General features: G+C 39.8%; 2 protein-coding genes across 7 annotated transcripts in view; both read right to left on the bottom strand.

Annotated features, from left to right (window-relative positions):
• fgfr3 (fibroblast growth factor receptor 3) overlaps positions 1 to 11,484 on the bottom strand; it is a 134,053-nt gene extending 122,569 nt beyond the window's left edge. For 2 of the 3 annotated variants that reach the window (XM_077538178.1, XM_077538179.1), the window contains exon 1: positions 11,403 to 11,484. In XM_077538178.1, coding sequence (XP_077394304.1) covers positions 11,403 to 11,410 — 8 coding nt within the window. In that variant the 5' untranslated portion in view covers positions 11,411 to 11,484. The remainder of the gene's footprint in view (positions 1 to 11,402) is intronic. The other variant, XM_077538180.1, reaches the window with a different exon arrangement.
• Positions 11,485 to 13,746: 2,262 nt separating this feature from the next.
• The window catches only part of LOC144031256 (uncharacterized), a 43,375-nt gene continuing 39,820 nt past the window's right edge, over positions 13,747 to 17,301 (bottom strand). For 3 of the 4 annotated variants that reach the window (XR_013287477.1, XR_013287475.1, XR_013287478.1), the window contains one exon: positions 15,193 to 15,393. Coding sequence is in view for 1 of the 4 variants with exons in the window: in XM_077538196.1 (XP_077394322.1) it covers positions 13,992 to 14,006; positions 15,211 to 15,393 (198 nt within the window). In the remaining 3 variants the exon portion in view is untranslated. Of the gene's footprint in view, positions 14,007 to 15,192; positions 15,394 to 17,301 lie in introns of those variants that run through there. The other variant, XM_077538196.1, reaches the window with a different exon arrangement.

The raw sequence follows: 17,301 nt of genomic DNA, 5'->3' as shown, positions 1-17,301 counted from the left end.
TGTCCGCAGTAGAAACAGGATCCAGTCTGGACGCGCCGCCACCGCTCCGCTGGACTGAGATGTCCTCTCCCAGTCTGCATGGGCTCCTCCCTTGCCACCTCCATGGGGGGTGTCTGGGTGACTGAAGACTCAGCAGGGTAGCTGAGGCACTCCAACTGTTGTTCCCGCCATCGCTCCCTCATCCGATTGTCCAGCCGGATCGCCAATGCTATGAGTCCCTCCAAACTGGTGGTGTCATCCCGAACTGCCAGTTCATCCTTGACATGCGGTTTTAACCCTCTGCGGAATATGCTGCATAGGGCAGTGTCTTCAAACCCGCTCTCTGCAGCCAAAATCCGAAACTGGATTGAATAGTCTGCTACTGTTTCACTGCCCTGAACATAATCCAGTAGTCTACTCCCAGCTTCCTTGCCCTTAACTGGATGATCAAACACACGTCTTATCTCAGCAAGGAAAACCGGGAGCGAAGTGCGTAATTCAGGTCTAGCGTTGCTTGTCACCATTGCCCAAGTGGCGGCTCTATCAGTAAGCAAACTCATCATAAAAGCCACCCTACTACTATCGCATGTATAAGTAAGCGGTTGCTGGTCAAAAATAAGGCTACATTGATGTATAAATTGGCCGCATAACCCGAGTTCGCCGCCATAGCGGGATGGATGAGGAAGGTTAGGCTCGCGGCAGCTGTGGGCACCGGTCTCCGACGCACCCGAAGCGGCCAGATGAGGTGGGGGAGGGGGACCTCCAACCTCACCTCTCGCACCAACGTGTGCTGACAAAATGTCCAAACGGCTGGCTATGCGCTCTAATGCCTCCCTTAGCTCAGCCAGCGACTGCTCATGGCGCCCCACAAGCTGCCCCTGACTGGCCAAGGCCTGACATACTTGATTTATGTCCGCGGGATCCATCTGGTCGGACTATTCTGTTATGTTCAGGTGTGAGGATCCCAAAAACACGGACAAGAAAATCAAGTTTGACAAAGTTTAATCTGTCACACAGCTGCGAAAATACAAAAGCACACTTGCAAATGCAAGGACTAACAAACAAAAACGCACACTAACAATTCACGTGAGTACCAAACAAAAAAGCTTACAATAGTAAGAATGATAGTCAACAGAAAACACACATCACCGAACGCGGAAAGGATCTAACAAAAGGAGCTTGCAAAAGGCAAGAATCAAAACTACCGAAACTGGAATACTTACTAAAAAACGAGACAGGCACAAGATCAAGGCGAGATACAAGAACGAGGAGCAGGTAAACGGGAGGTCGAGACTAGTTGGGAAAAGGGGACAAGCAAGAGGAATAGTCCGACAAACTGGTGTCTTCTAAGCAGACCATAAATAAGGAGGCTAATCAGCAAAACACAAGGCAGGTGTGTGTGGTTGGCCTAGGCTCCCCCCAGTGGTCACAAGAGCAACTGCAACAGAGAAAAACAGAGCAGGCCAGCCAACACAGAACATAACAAATGCGACGTAATTGCAGCTTACAGTCGCTGGCTGCAGCCGTCCTGGCAACGCCGCTGTGTAATTGTCTCCAAATAAGCCCAAATGCCTTTCGCTTTGCATACATAATCAACTAGTTTCAATTCTGCCGCCGATGCAAAAGACATTTTGGGCGCTCATTCCGTATCCCCAACATAGTTGCGGATTCAAGTCCATCACGACGACGCCTTTTTCGTCACTAGTAGGACAAATATTTACATTATGACATTTTATTAGTGAGACAAAACTGCACTAGTAGACATCTGCATGCTACTAGTGACATGCTCAATATGAACAAAATAGAATTGAATGTCAGTAATGGTACTAGTAGGACACAGTTGTCAACTAGAGCACAGTCTCACCTCACTAGTAGCTCACGCATGTCCAACTAGCATGCCAAAATTGTGCTACGAGTGAGGGCAAAGACATATAATATATTTTTGTGGCAATTTTCGATTCTCCTCATTTGTCATTCCGAGTGACTGATTGTAAATTGGCAGCTGATACTGGAAAAATGCCGCCATCACGAGTACCGATACCTCGAATAAGGCCCAATACCATTATTGTGGGAATGCTTCAGCATTCCCACAATAATGGTATTTTGACTTTTATTCTCCACACTTTTTTGCCACGTAATATCTCCCACATAATACTTCCAATTTACACTGTTCAAATTTTAACTAGCATAAAAATTGACACCTCCCGGGGTATACATCATCTGATCTCACATTACTTACAATATTTGCACAATTTAACATTTAATATCAACTTTTCCCCCATTCATTTTCAGTGGGACAGACATTGAACTTTTTCACTTTCCACGCCTACTTCCGTACATATAGCTTATCATCATTACCAGGTGTCTGATACTGCTCGGTGGCACAGTTGGTAAAGTGCATTGTCAAACCAGGAGGTTATAATTTCATAATTTATCTCTCCATTTACTTCATAAGCATTCCACAAGCATTCAAATCTTCGCATTCAGCTTTCAGCATTCCCACGCAATTTCTCCAGAAATTGCACTTAGTCTAGTTGTCAAAACAGTAGTGCTGGGTCTAAAATATCGATATTGAATGGATATTCCTCTTCATAGCCCAATACCGATTCATAACCATGAATCGGTACTTTTAATACGGCTTAAAATTAATGTACCAAATACCCACCAAAAATAAGTAAGGTAAGAATTGGACATAAAAACACAAAATGTGGATACGTTATTATGTACTATGACTGTCTCTCTTACAATACATGTAAATTTGTTTTTATGTATTTATTAATCACTAAAACCTTCATATAAAATCTGCCCCAGGAATGTAAATGTCGTGTTTTCGCCACGTGATTTACATAGCACTGCGGTTGTAATTGATTTCAATTCGTGTTTATGGTTTTGATCATCAGGTCATGTTCAATATAAGCATACACGATACATGATTAATGTAACTATTGGATTAAATTATAAATGTCAATATTCATATTTATACTAATGCACCAAGAGAAAGACATTTCGACTATTTTGCAGCATTGCTACTTCTGGAAATGTCTTCCATATAAAAGCAAAATTGGTACCGTATGAAATCCTTGACTAATTAAAAAATCAATGTGACTTGAATTGAATCAGGCCCTTCTGAATCGAATTGAGTCGTTTTTGGAAATCGGAATCGATACCTAGCCCTAAAAAAAAAAAAAAAAAACAGAAAGGCAAACGAGACATGTAAGAATCGAAACGCTATAGTGTCCTATTAAAACCTAAGCGCAGACGACATGAAAATCTATAAATTTGATTTCTTTTCTTCAATTAATCGATAAATAATGTTAAAAAAAACATTTAAATTCTCACCATTTTTTTTTCAAAACACAAAATAAAATGAACTATGTTTGCTACTGGTTTGTCTTTAATCAACTGCAGATAAATTAAAAAAAAGAAAAAAAGAAAAAAAAAAAGGCTCATGATAATGTCATTAAAACGAACATTTTTACAAAATGGAATAAAATCTGACAAACATTTTAAAAAATGGAATAAAATCTGTTGATTTTTGCCCATTTTTCTCTCTGTTCTAAAGTTAAATACTTAAAAAAAAAAAAAAAAAAAAAAAGTCTCATTCTGTCTGTAAGCTTTGTCATTATTTTAGTCATTACATATTTTTCAAATGAATCAGTTATTGAAATTTTACTCAAATTACAAATATTGGGATTGGCATCAGCCTAAAAAAATAATTTGATCAGTCAAGTCCAATGATAGATTGAAGCACGAGTGATGTTCAAACGAGGCTTGCGTCAGGATTTCAAATCACTTCATAAAGCAACAGAAGCAGAAGACCACGTCAGCCAATCAGAATCATCCGTGGTGAAAACAACAACAATGACGTCGCAAGTGGTGATGGTGCCGTTTTTTTTTTGTTTTTTTTTAAATACGACATGAAGCGTTTCAGAAGTGGGACGAGCCCCATGATGTTATGTTGCCGATGTTAACCGGGCAAACATGACGTGGCGTGAAGATGTTTTTGTTTGTCCACGTCGACGTGGTTTTTGGGAACCGGGTTCCGGGCACGACACAAGTTTGGGAAAGCGACTTTTTATAACAACAGTCGGTTAACAATGGAATGTGCAGCTTTTGTGCACTTTTGACAGCCTATTATTGTCTTTTTTTTTTGTTGTTGTTGTAAATAGAAGGCTGTTGTCATTTGGAGGCGCGTTGACCTGGCGCTGACTGACGCATTGTCGCTGAGATGCAACTTTTTTCACCCCAAATCCAAATAAATCAACTCGTCGCACAAACCGCCAAGCGACTGATTGTCATCTTCAGGCCTCTTTTTTTCCCCCCCCCCTTCTAAATCTTGTGATGCTTGGACGGGGAAAAACGCCAGGGCTCCCTAAACAGGCCTCAACAGGCTAACACAGGAGAATTGCACTAGTATGCTCTCCGTCAGCACTAGTAGCAAAAACTGCTCCTTACTAATAAAGTATTTTAAAAAAATATATCTTTAACCTTACTAGAAAACTACTGTTGTGCACTAGTAACACTTCTAGGACTCAACTAATAGATGACCAATTAATCGTTCACCGATTATAGTCGGCCGATTATTGGCCTTCAAACAACTGCCAAAACTATCGGCCAATTGGGCCAAATGGCCAATTAGTTTCCCCTTAAAATGTTATCAAAGTAAACCGAAGCACCCTGAATGTACCATTTTGCTTGCGTTAGCATTAGCAACTAGCAAGTGTGTAGCGTTTGTTATTCTGTTGTCCCTAAGCATCCTTTAGGGTGTTTAATGACAACACTGTTGGAGTTAACCGTAAAACAACGTGAAGAACTACATCCACTGTATATTTATATAAAAAACATGCTTTGTTTTTAAAACATCGCCAGCCTAGTGCTAACAGGAAGTTAGTAAATGCCAACAGGAAGTTAGCATTGACTTCGGAAGTGTTTTTCCTTCAAATAATGAATATCCTCACACAAATGTTGTGGGAACACATACATTTGAAAAACACTCATTTAAAACCCTAACCTTGCCTCAAAACCCTAATTTGAAACCCCATCTTGGGTTTCTAACCCTCACTTACCAGCCTAGTTGGATGTTCTCCACTTTAAACACGGTTTTCAGCCAGACGTCTATGAAAAACGTACTCGAACCACCCAAGCTAGCCTTGTCAATTTTAGGGTTAGCTTAGCAATTAGCATGGCTAATCTCTCTTCGTTAGAGCGAAACTTGTGAGAAAAGTAGCTCATTCGTCGATAACTGACTTTGGGATGACTCCGCAACGTGTTTGGCCGCAGTAGTAGCCACCCGTAGCTCGTTGCTCGCTAGCTAGCTGTTTGCCTCAATCTCCGACGAGCTGCGGCGAGTGACCTGAGCGACGCAGCCGGAGGATGATTCTCAGTTTTGCTATTCGATGTTTAAAAGAGGTGCAAAATGCAAATTTAACTTCAACCTTTCAAATAGGGATGTGACGATATCTCGATACGGCGATACATCGCGATTTTTTCTCTCACGATGGGTTATCGATATGCCTATGACAAGTATCGATACAGCCGCTGTAACGGCTCCATTGTTCCTTATTGCGCAATTACTTGGCGAGTCGCTAGAGAGAGCGCCTCATAAGAGTGGCGGGGAAATGTGCGGCAGTCTTCAGCCGAAGAAGTAAACAAAACGCCGGCTGCATACAAGTCAGATGTGGATATATTGATAGTGTGGAATTGATACGTTTCGGATTTTATCAAATGGAATAGAGAAGAGACGGACTTGGGTGTATACAAGAACTGTCTCACAATAGTTACACTGGAAACATGACGAATATGCCACTTAGAGCGGCATCATCCAGGACTAGACTTGCTAAAGGCAAGAGCTAATTCTAAATCTAATTCTCTCTCTCTCTCTCACTATCTCACTCTCTCACTCTCTCACTCACTCACTCACTCACTCACTCACTCACTCACTCACTCACTGTATATTTGTGTATATGTGTATATTTGCAATCGATTTCCACCTGTAAAGCGTAGTTGTGAATGATGGTTTTCGCTACGTGATTTCGTTAGGCGTCAGGGGCACGAGGTAATGTCCTGCTCGGTGAGTTTAAGCGGGGGCAATATGACACGAAAAACACACACACAACGCTGTGATAGTTACAAAATGAAATGGAGCTCAGCTAAAGCTCCCGAATGTCGGGACACTCTCCCGAACTTCCAAACTACACTAGTGCAACAAGAAATGAGTAATGGCAAACTAACACACGAGAGCGGAGGCTCGCTAACAAAACGAAGGGAGAAAGGAACACATACAAATAGCCAGACCACGACTGAAGACAACCAGGTAAAATAACCGGTCATTTCACTGAGAAAAAGAACTTTGTAAGAGGAGATCAGAGCTAAACTAATGCACTTGAGTCGTCACAACGAGTAGGTCTTACCAGCGAGTGAACAACGGATGGACATCTAGCATTTTTTTTTTTTTTTACCATTTCCACGCATTTCATCAGTGATTGGGACCTCAAATCATACTCTTCATGCTCTTTTTCTTTTCTTTTTCTTTTTTTATTTTAAAGAAAAGCACGAGCTTACTTTTACTTGTGTAAGACATTTATCTGTCCAGCGAGTGACCCAGTTTTGCATAAGTTTCTATGAAAAATGTGCATTATATCATCAATGTTCGTTTTAAAACATATCTTTCTACTTTTTGAAGCACACAATTTCTGAGCAATGTTAATATTGATTTAATTGGATGTAATATCTAAAATTTCATTTAAATTTAATTCAAAATTTATAAATCGAAACAACTGACTATGTAACTGACTGGCATGTTGTATGACAGTAGTGTTTAAGAAAGACACAAATTTGTTCACAAAAGTGATCTGTTGAGAAGACATTTGTATTTGTTTAAAAAAAAAAAAGCACTAAATTAATCACACTGAAGAAGACACCAGTTTTAATGTTTTTTTTCAGTGATGATATGAAAATAAAATATTTTGTCATTGAAAAAACATCAGTTTATGTCTTGAGTAGATTTATCGTGATTATCGTGGACTTATTTCCTGACCAATATATCGATAATCGCAGTATCGTCATATCGCGAGATAATCGTTATCGTGAGCCTCGTATCGCGTATCGTATCGTATCGTGAGGTACCCAGAGGTTCCCACCCCTACTTTCAAAGCATCCGTCAATAGAAACTTTAACTTTTGTTTTGAAACACTAATTTGATGAGATGGTGGTCATGTTTCTCAAATCCATACGTGTCTATCATTCGTTTGTTTTCATCCCACTCGGCTGTGTCGCTCGCTCTCTGCTGAAGAGGGGGGGAAAAAAAAAAAAAAAAAAGTAATTGCTTTGTGAATTAAAGGCAGCCAGTCGGCAGGAAAACGTCTTGTAATTCGCCGTCCTTTCTCTCCAGGGGACGTTGGTCCGAACGTCGCCTTCAATTTAAAGACGCAAGTGTTTCTATTTGTGACACGGGCACGCGGCAGGTGGATCGTTTTTTTTGATGAAGTCGGCCCCTTTTAAAATGCCGCCTTCCTGCTCTTCAGGTGATGGCGCTTAAAAAAAAAAAAAAAGAAAAAATAAGAAGAAGATTGGTTGAATGTCAGGGGGACGGAAGAGACGGACTGTCAGCCTCTTGACGATAAGAATTAAAGCTGGCAAACAACATTTCAATCCTGTTTTTTAGTCAGATAACATTCGTGACAGGCTCCTGCTAACAACTGTCAGCCAGTTAACAATAAGAATTAAAGCTTGCTTGCACATTTTTGATGCCGTGTTTAATCCGCAAAACACTCATGACATCCCCCATCTAACAACCGTAGCCAGCTGGGAATTCCTACAATCCGAATAAATGAAGAGCTGGAATGTCAGTTTCTCAACAATAAGAATTAAATCTTGCAGGTAACGTTTTAATGCCGTGTTTTACCTGAAAATGACTAATTATCTCCTCCAGCTCATGACTGGAGATAAAGGCTAACTCCTGAATTCCGTTAGGGCAAACAAGAGACATGCTGACAGCTAATACTTAAGCTAAAAATAATAAGAATTAAAGCTGCAAGAAGCTCCTTAACGGTAAAAATTAAAGCTGCTCGCTGCTGCAATCCACTGATGACCAGGTGTGCTTTTTATTCCTTTTGGGACTTTGGGACTTTCTTTTCTCATTTTAGCAAATGACAAACAGACTTCTTAAAAAGGTAAGAATCAAAGTTCACAAACAAAGATTCAGTGTCATGTTTTACCAGCAAAAACGCTCATGACAACCGATCTAACCTAACCGTAAGCTCAACAACTGTGACTGGCATTGTTGGAGAACGAGTGATGGACTGCTGGCCGCTTAATAGTAAGAATTAAAGTTTCTAGCAGCTATGATGACCAAACATGCACCTTTCCATGGCTCAAAAAAAAGTGTGATTCCACTTCCTCTGTTTTGATGAATAAGAGATTGACTGTACCATATAACAATAAGAATCAAAGCGTCTAGCCACTATCTCCTCAAACTATGAGCAGATATCCACTTCCTTCAAACATAACCTAAGCAGGATTTTACTACCTCTATTTTGACAAATGAGAATGGGAAGGATGGACGGTCAACCACGTAACAATACGAATTAAAGCTGCTGGAAGCTAATTCCTGAATCTGGTGACGACCAGATGTTCACTCTTCTCCAGACGTAATAAAGTGGGATTTCACTACCTCTGTTTTGACAAACGAGAGATGGCCTGTGAACCGCATAATAAGAATTAAAGCTGCTAGCAGCTATGTCCTGAATCCACTGATGACCAGATGTCCAATCTTCTCCAGATATAAAAAAAATGGGACTCACTACCTCCGTTTTAAAAAACGTGAGATGAACTGTGAACGAAGCAACGATAAGAATTAAAGTTGGTAGCAGCTAGCTGCTGTAACCAATTTTGACCAATTGTCCCTAACGTCCCCTTATCACTAGACATAAAAAACGTGGGATTTCACCACTTCTTTTGACAAACGAGAGATGGACTATGAACCGTGTAATAAGAATTAAAGCTGCTAGCAGCTACGTCCTGAATCCACTAATGACCAGATGTCCACTCTTATCCAGACATAAAAAAAAAAAAAAAAGTGTGATTTCACCACCTCTGTTTTGTTGAACGAGGAATGGACGTCCACCACGTAATAATAAGAATTAAAGCTGCTAGCAGCTACATCCTGAATCCACTGATGACATGTCTACTCTTATCCAGACATAAAAAAATTTTTAAAAAAAAGTGTGATTTTACTACCTCTGTTTTTGATGAACGAGAAATGGATGTCAACCACGTAACAATAAGAATTAAAGCTGCTATAAGCTAGCCTTGGGAATCCAATGTTAACAAGTTCTCCAATCTTCTCCAGATTTGTATAAAAAAAAAAAATGGGATTCACTACCTCTGTTTTGACAAACGAGAGATGGACTGTGAACCACACAACAATAAGAATTAAAGCTACTAGCAGCTACATCCTGAATCCACTGATGACCACATGTCCACTCTTATCCCTGGAGATAAAAAAAAAAAGTGGGATTTCACCACCTCTGTTTTGACAAACGAGAGACGGACTGTGAACAATGTAACAATAAGAATTAAAGCATCCGGCTACTGGCTCCTGAATCCAATGAAGACCAAAAATGCCACCTTTGGGGATGCAAAGAGAAAGCCAAAATCTCAAGTCCACGGGCTGCCCAAGGCCATCAGAGAGCAAAGATGTGAGCCATGTGGATGTAAGCGCCTGTGTTTTCCTACACGAGTGCTGACAAGGCGAGCGCATCGAGAGCGCTGCGGCGAGAGGTGAGAGCCGCCCGCCCGCCCGCTTTGCTACAACAGCACGGACGTGTTTTGAAAGCAAACAACACGACGCCCTTCACGTTGATTTGAAAGAAAAACTGACCACTTGGCAGCTTTTTGACACTTTGGACTTGTTCACGTCTTTTGAAGTACGTTTATGTTTGCGTTCAACTCACCGTGATTTACTGCTGGACTGCGCCGCTTTTACGGCTCTCCAAAGTAAAAGAAAGAGATGTCCTGACATTGAATAAAGTTTTGAGTGACTGGTGGAGTGTCAAGTAGTGTTAATTTTATCCGCCATTTTTAGTCTCCGTTTTAGTCCAGTTTCAATCACGCATGTTAGTTTTTATCATCGTTAGTCCACCCCATCCCGTTTTTATTTAGTCTATTTCAGAGGTGGGTAGAGTAGCCAAAAATTGTACTCAAGAGTAGCGTTACTTCAAAATAATATTACTCAAGTAAAAGTAAAAAGTAATCATTAAAAAATGTACTCAAGTAGAAGTAAAAAAGTATTCGCTGAAAAGAATACTCAAGTACTGAGTAACTGCTTGAACATTGTCTGATTTATTTTTTTAAAGCAATGTAATCAGACAGACAAAAACATTCATTTTGTTGGGGTGAACCCTCTGTTGACACAAAAAATATCAGGCTATGAGTTTACAGGCAAGTAAGCCATTGAAATCACACATTCAGATTAATTTGCCAAGTTAAATTAAGTTAACTATTAGTGATAGACCGATATGGTTTTTTCAAGGCCGATACCGATACAGATTATTTGTAGTCAAGTTGGCCGATAACCGATATTTCAAGCCGATATTCATTTGCAGTAAAATGGGGAGGGGGGGGGGGGGAATTCTTTCAAACTATATATAATTTCTCACTGAGTAACAAATTCATGTGAATGTAGCTCATTTGGGGTTTTTGTTAGGGTTCGTAAAAACGTTTCAAAAAGATTTTTGCGGTGAAAAATTGTGTGAATATGTTCCAAATGTGTTTACGACAAATAAAAACTGACTGCGAACATCTTACAAATCCTGATGAAAACCCCAAATTCGCTACGTTCGCAAGTATCCCCTGCTCAGTGAGCTTTATCGGCCTTCAGATTCAAAACATGGCCGATGCCGATATTTGTCAAAATGCCAAATATCGGCGCCGATAATCGGCCCCGGCCGATTATCGGTCTATCCCTATTAACTATATTAGAGTAGGATTTCTGATGATTAATGTATTAAATCTGAGTGTACACCTGAAACGATTGTGGTCACTACATTTCTGTTAATACCCATCCAGCAGAACAATTAGAAACTTGTACTTTTTAGCCTAAATTTTTTTTTTTTTTTTTTTTTTTTTTTTTTTTTTACATATGCTATCATTGTTACATTGAATAAGAATGTCTTAACGTTGCTATATTTTCTTACCAGGTTCTGGCATCGCATAGAGTCAAGTGTTTATCTTTTTCCAAAACTTCTTTACAGTTAATAATTTGTGACACTTAGCTTTAACTTTAACGTGTATCGTAATCTGTTTCATTTATGGCAACAGTAAACAAAGTGTTTGCAAAAGAATCTATGTGAAAAGGTCCTTTTCAACACTTAAGACAAATACCTGCCTAAATACAGCAAAAAGGGAATTGAGGTCAAACTTACCGCGACATGTTAACTCAGGTTCAATGTGGAATTTTTATATGCCAAAATGTCCGTTTGTTTCGGCAGACACACAAGACACCGCATTTTAAAGTTGTTATTCCGCACGGCGTGTTGGGGAAACATGCTAATTATATGAGACCATGGATGTTCGGCTTCGTCCTCTCCCGCTGCTATTTTCAAATGCCGCCCGCTAGTGTTTCCGCTGCCTGTGGTCATGTGACTGCATTGTTACGTCTGATTGGTAGAATGTTAAGGGAAGGAGTTGTCATGTGATTATTGTTGCTACGTCTGATTGGTGAAACGCAGTCATGTGACAGAACAGCTGTTAGCGTCTTTGGTAAAGATAATGAACGAAAAAAGGAGAGAGAGGAGGAAAAAAAAAATAAGTACCGGTTAAGACTTTAGTGTAGCCAAATATAGCGGAGTAAGAGTAGCGATCCTTTGTCACACATCTACTCAAGTAAAAGTAAAAAGTATTGTGTGGTAAAACTACTCTTAGAAGTACATTTAAAAAAAAAAAAGTTACTCAGGTACATGTAACGGAGTAAATGTAACTCGTTACGGCCCACCTCTGGTCTATTTTTAGTCGACTATAAATGGAGCATTTTAGTCTTTATTTATAGACGAACGAAAGCATCTACATTAAAGTCAGTATTTAAAGAGACAAGTTCGCAGGTTGCATTGCGAACATTTTTCAGCGCGTTCCATTTTCTTGTCTCTTTGCGTCTTGGGGTCCATTTCTCAGTCTGTCCTCCCGTCCTCGCGTTTCTCTCCCGCCTCTGAACCCGATGTCACTTTCCATCTGGCGCGCTCTGGCGCCTTGCCTCGCTTTTTTTCTCACCTGATAGCGCTTAACCGGCGTAAATAAACCGTGCGTCAGGTTAGCCCGGAAACATCATTTTTGTTCCGTCTTCTGTAGTGGTGAGCGGGAGGGAAAGGAGGCCAGCACAGCTATTGAGGCTGGAGAAGAGTTGTCAAAATGAATCGATTAATCAACAAGTAATCCATTAGCAAATTAATCGACAACTATTTTAATAATCGAGTAATCGTTTGGAGCCATTTTTTTTTATTTAAAATTGTCCAAACCCTCTGACAGTGAAAATATTTTTCTTCAAAAACGTCTTGACTTCACAGTGAGTTTGTGATGACAGCTTCGGACTGATGTGACCACGTTAGAGTGCCTCGTTGTCAGCCGTCAATGCATGCATACTGAGCAGAGTACAGCGAAAATGTTTTTTTTTTTTTGTGAAAACGTCTGACTTAACAGTGAGTTTGTGATGACAGCTTCGGGCTGGCGTGACCATGTTAGAGTGCCTCGTTGTCAGCCGTCAACGCGTGCATATTGCGCAGAAGACCACGGAAATATTTTTTTTCCAAAACATCTGACTTAACAGTGAGTTTGTCATGGGAGCTTCGGGCTGGCGTGTCTGCTTTAGAGTGCCTCGGTGTCAGCCGTCAACGCATGCATATTGCACACAGGACAACGAAAAGTATTTTGTTAAAAAACATCTGACTTAACAATGAGTTTGTCAAGGGAGTTTTGGGCTGCCGTGACCGCATTAGAGTGCCTCGTTGTCAGCCGTCAACGCATGCATTTTGCACAGAGTACAGAGAAAATGTTTAAAAAACAAACAAACAAAAAAACGTTTGACTTAACAGTGAGTTTGTCATGGCAGCTTTGGGCTGGCGTGACCACGTTAGAGTGCCTCGTTGTCAGCCGTCAACGCATGCATATTGCGCAGAGGACAGCGGAATTTTTTTTTTTCCAAAACGTCTGACTGAACCGTGAGTTTGTCATGGGAGCTTCGGACTGTTGTGACCACATTAGAGTGCCTCGTTGTTGGCCATCAATGTGCACATAAGTGCTCAATCACTCCCATGAGTGTGCGCAGGTGACGGAGAAAATGTGGAAGGGGTTGGGGGGCGGGGGGAATCAAACGTGACGGCCTGTTTGTGGACCGTACGCTTAGCGCTGCCGTGGACACTTTAGAGTGCCTCGTTGTTGCGGTGTGAAAAATATCTATATTCAATCCACAGGGACTTTAATGATAATTACATTCTTAGAAGAAAACGAGGGTCCCATAGAAGAAGATGGGGGGTCCAAAATGGAGGTCTACGCAAGATTACGCACGATCTCCACTTTCACTTTGCAGGATTGTTGCGCGGCCATTGTCACTCAGCCAAGCGTCCTTAATGAAATAGTCACCTCCGTCCCTGCAGATAAGCAAGCTCACCCCTCACTCCCCGAACAAGAAAGCCTCCAGAGTGGGCGTGAGGATTAAGACCAAGCCCCCCCCCCAAAGCTTGTGAAGAGTCCATTTCACACATGAGTGTGTGCGCGCCTCCCACCGCTGCTCACACTCCATCAATGGGCGGCGGGAAAAAAAAAACAGGCCACTCCGAGTGATCTCGTTAAGCCTCCGCCGTCGCCTCAGCTCGCTCGCTCGCTCCAGTCGTCGTCCGCCGGCCCGGCGGCCGGCGTTTGCATGAGAAAACGCGGATTAATCCAAATATTTATCCTCCCCTGGGAGACGTCTTTGCGTCCCGCCGTGAAATGTGCGCATGTGACGCCCGCTTTCCTCTCGTGGTTTATTTGAAAAGTGCCTTGGAAAAAAAACATCATTGTGATAATGTGAGATTAGGGGGGTTAGGATGAGGGATAGAAAATGAAAAAAAAAATAGGAAAACGTCAAGCTAGCTTGGACAACCTGGTCGTTCAAAACTAAAAGTTTGCCAAAAAAAAAAAAAGAATAGAGATCAAAACAAAAGTAATAAAATAGTGCATTAGTAAAACCCAGAGCTGGACTAGGCACCTGGCGTACAGGGCAGACGCCCGGTGGGCTGACAATTTACCTCCATTTTATCTGAAGAGACAATTTAGAGGGACTAACCCGATCATCCATTTTCACTACAGAGAGTAAACCAAGTGAACCAATCAACAAGAATGGCAATGCTCGGGCACTACCGTAGCCAGGGCTGGTCAAAAGTTAAATCAAAATGCCAGGGCTGATTATTGGTGCCAGTCCAGCCCTGGTAAAACCACTCATATTTCACATTTTTTTGTTGCACGGTTAATAATTTATTTTAAGTGTGTTTACATTAGTGACTACAAGATGGTGGACCACATCCTATTTTTATTATTATTATTATTATTATTATTATTATTATTATTATTATATATATATTATTTTTTTAATTATTATTTAGTTATTATTATTATTATTATTATTATTTATTATTTATTTTATTTTTCGGCTAATAATTCGCACAAGCATGTGGCTTAAATAAAACTAAATTAATAAAAATACAAATATATAAATACAAACCAAACAAAATTAATATAAAAAAATAAATACAAATATATAAATTAAAAACAACAACTTATAGTCAGAAAAATACAGTTTGAGATGGTGAGATGGTGTAAATTTGAGAAAAAGAAAAAATCTAATAAAAATAAAATAAACAGGAAATATTACAGCACAGCCTAGTTTTAGCTGAAATCAAAGATTTTATAAATAAATAAATAAATAAATAAATAAATAAATAAATACCTTAACCAAAAATTAAGCACTGTAAAGGGTATAAAAACATGCCTAGAAAGATTTTACTTGTTGATGTAGGAGCTTAGCTTAATGTTAGCACATAATGGGAAACATCAGACTTCAAAGTTGTTATTTTTTGCATTAAAAAAATTATAACAATCCCTATAATCTACTGCATGTAGATCATTCAAAATGCACACGAAAACATTTCTCGACAATGACATCCACAGAATTTTGTTGCTGAAAATTATTTTGCAACGGTCTACCTGCAGACAAGCGCAGCAGCACTTGTGAGATGGGTCTGTTGTCGTCGCCATGGTGACCGCCACCGATGGCGTCATCTTGACAGGTCTCTCTCGCCCCGGGGCGAGGGGAGCACTCTCCCTTGGGCTGTCAGGTTTCCGTAGCGACCCCACGCCGGTTTGACACGTTCCTCTTTGCCGTATCATCTGAAAAGGCAGACCGAGATAACTTTAACGTTCATGTTCAGGTTTGACAGCAATTGCAGTATTCACATAAAAAAAAAAAAATGTGAAGCAAAACAATCTGTCACAACAAACAATAAAATGGCTTGCATCTCATCTAAGCAAATAAGAACGAAGGTTGATCCTGGAATATGTAGTTTGGTAGTCAACTCAAAATTGACAAACGTGTTTAGGAGTCATTCTTCATATTTTAGGGCACAAGTAAAGCTGCAAGCTGAAAAAAAATGTCACGATAGGAAGATCACGATACAATAATTATCACGATATTGTGGGGAGGTTGGCGATACAAAAGGTCACAATATTAAAAAATAAAAAAATAAAAAAAAGAAAAAGAACTCATACAACAAAAACACAAACACAATATTGTTTTTGTACATTACAGCAATGAAAAATGTACAGATATTAAAAATATTATATACATTAAAAATAGATAAATATAATTGTATATATATATATATATATATATATATATATATATATAGGCACTAGTGCAAGCATTACAATATATCGATACATTTTTTATTATGAATAAAATTAATTAATAATTACTTACATTAAATAAATTAATAAATACAATAAATCGAGTTCCTCCACCTATTGACTCTGTTCACAAGTATATTATGTTCCCTTTCATCTTACCATTTGCGTGGACATTAAAACGTAGAAGAGCCAAAACATGCCTTCTGAAAATTAAACTGCACTTAAAAAAACAACAACAACAAAAAACTAGCCACCAGAGGGTGCTAGAACTGTACAAATGGAAATCAACCCGACTTTTTTTTTAACAGATGTGCTGCTTTTTAATATCGTGACATGACGACGACGATATATTGTGGAAGTTTTAATATCGCGATATTGCCTTTATCATTACATCCCTAGTCAGAATATTTATCAGTATACAATTTTTATGAGTCATGGGGCGCGAGAATATCAGGATGAGTGCAATTGCCACCATTATTGCGGTGTAATGTGTTCAAACTACGCTAGTTACTATGGCAACCATCCTATTTTAGTTTTCAAACGACATTTTTGTTGACTAATACTACGTTCCATATTTTTTTTTTTTGTGGTTTTAAATATGCGTCTGGCATTAGCCATCAGGGTGGAAAAAAAAAGTGAACAAAGGGGACAATCCGTACTAAAGCTGGAGAGAGAAATAATTGAATTCTTATCTTATTTTGCACGACAGGGAGTCATTAGGCTGGCGGCCTTTGGTTTGTCATTGTTTAATTACTTCTCTGGCAGCGAAGAGCGCGAGTGAAGGAAGCATCTTTCATCCGGAGGCTAAGAGGCGACGCGTTCGGAATTGTCGCTACAACCTCACACAATTTGTTTTATTACGCTTTTTAATCGTTATGTGTATAAATCCACACAAACGCTTTGAATCAGTGTTTTGAGGAAAGTATTTTTTGTTGTCAAAATCAGGACACCTGATCCCAAACTAACTTTTCCACCTAAAAACAGGTTGTGTCGTAATATTTTGGTGCAAGTTGAAGTGGGATTGTTTTAATTGAAAATGCACAGAAACATGTCGTTTCGTCCGTTTTGTGGTACATGCAGTGAAGTAACTGTTAGTTGAAATGTTTGAATCGAAATCGCATCTTGGAAAATTCAAAAACTTCAATGATTGATTATTAACTTATTGAATGGCAGCCATTTGCAGCGCTGCCATCACCTCAGTGCCAGCCAGTTTACAAGATTTTAACCCATTTTTGACGGCCTACAGAATATTGAGCTCTATGGGTATTTAAACGTGGGACCTACCGAAATAAATAAACCCTCATCTTTCATCAGAAAAAAAACGTTTCTTTCTAGCGTTTGTCATTTCTGAGTAATCAGCACTAGAAGAGAGGCAAGTTTCACCGAAAATCC

Source organism: Festucalex cinctus, chromosome 12 (assembly GCF_051991245.1).
Source record: "Festucalex cinctus isolate MCC-2025b chromosome 12, RoL_Fcin_1.0, whole genome shotgun sequence".
NCBI classification, from domain to species: Eukaryota; Metazoa; Chordata; class Actinopteri; order Syngnathiformes; family Syngnathidae; genus Festucalex; species Festucalex cinctus.
This window is presented reverse-complemented; position numbering and strand designations above follow the sequence as displayed.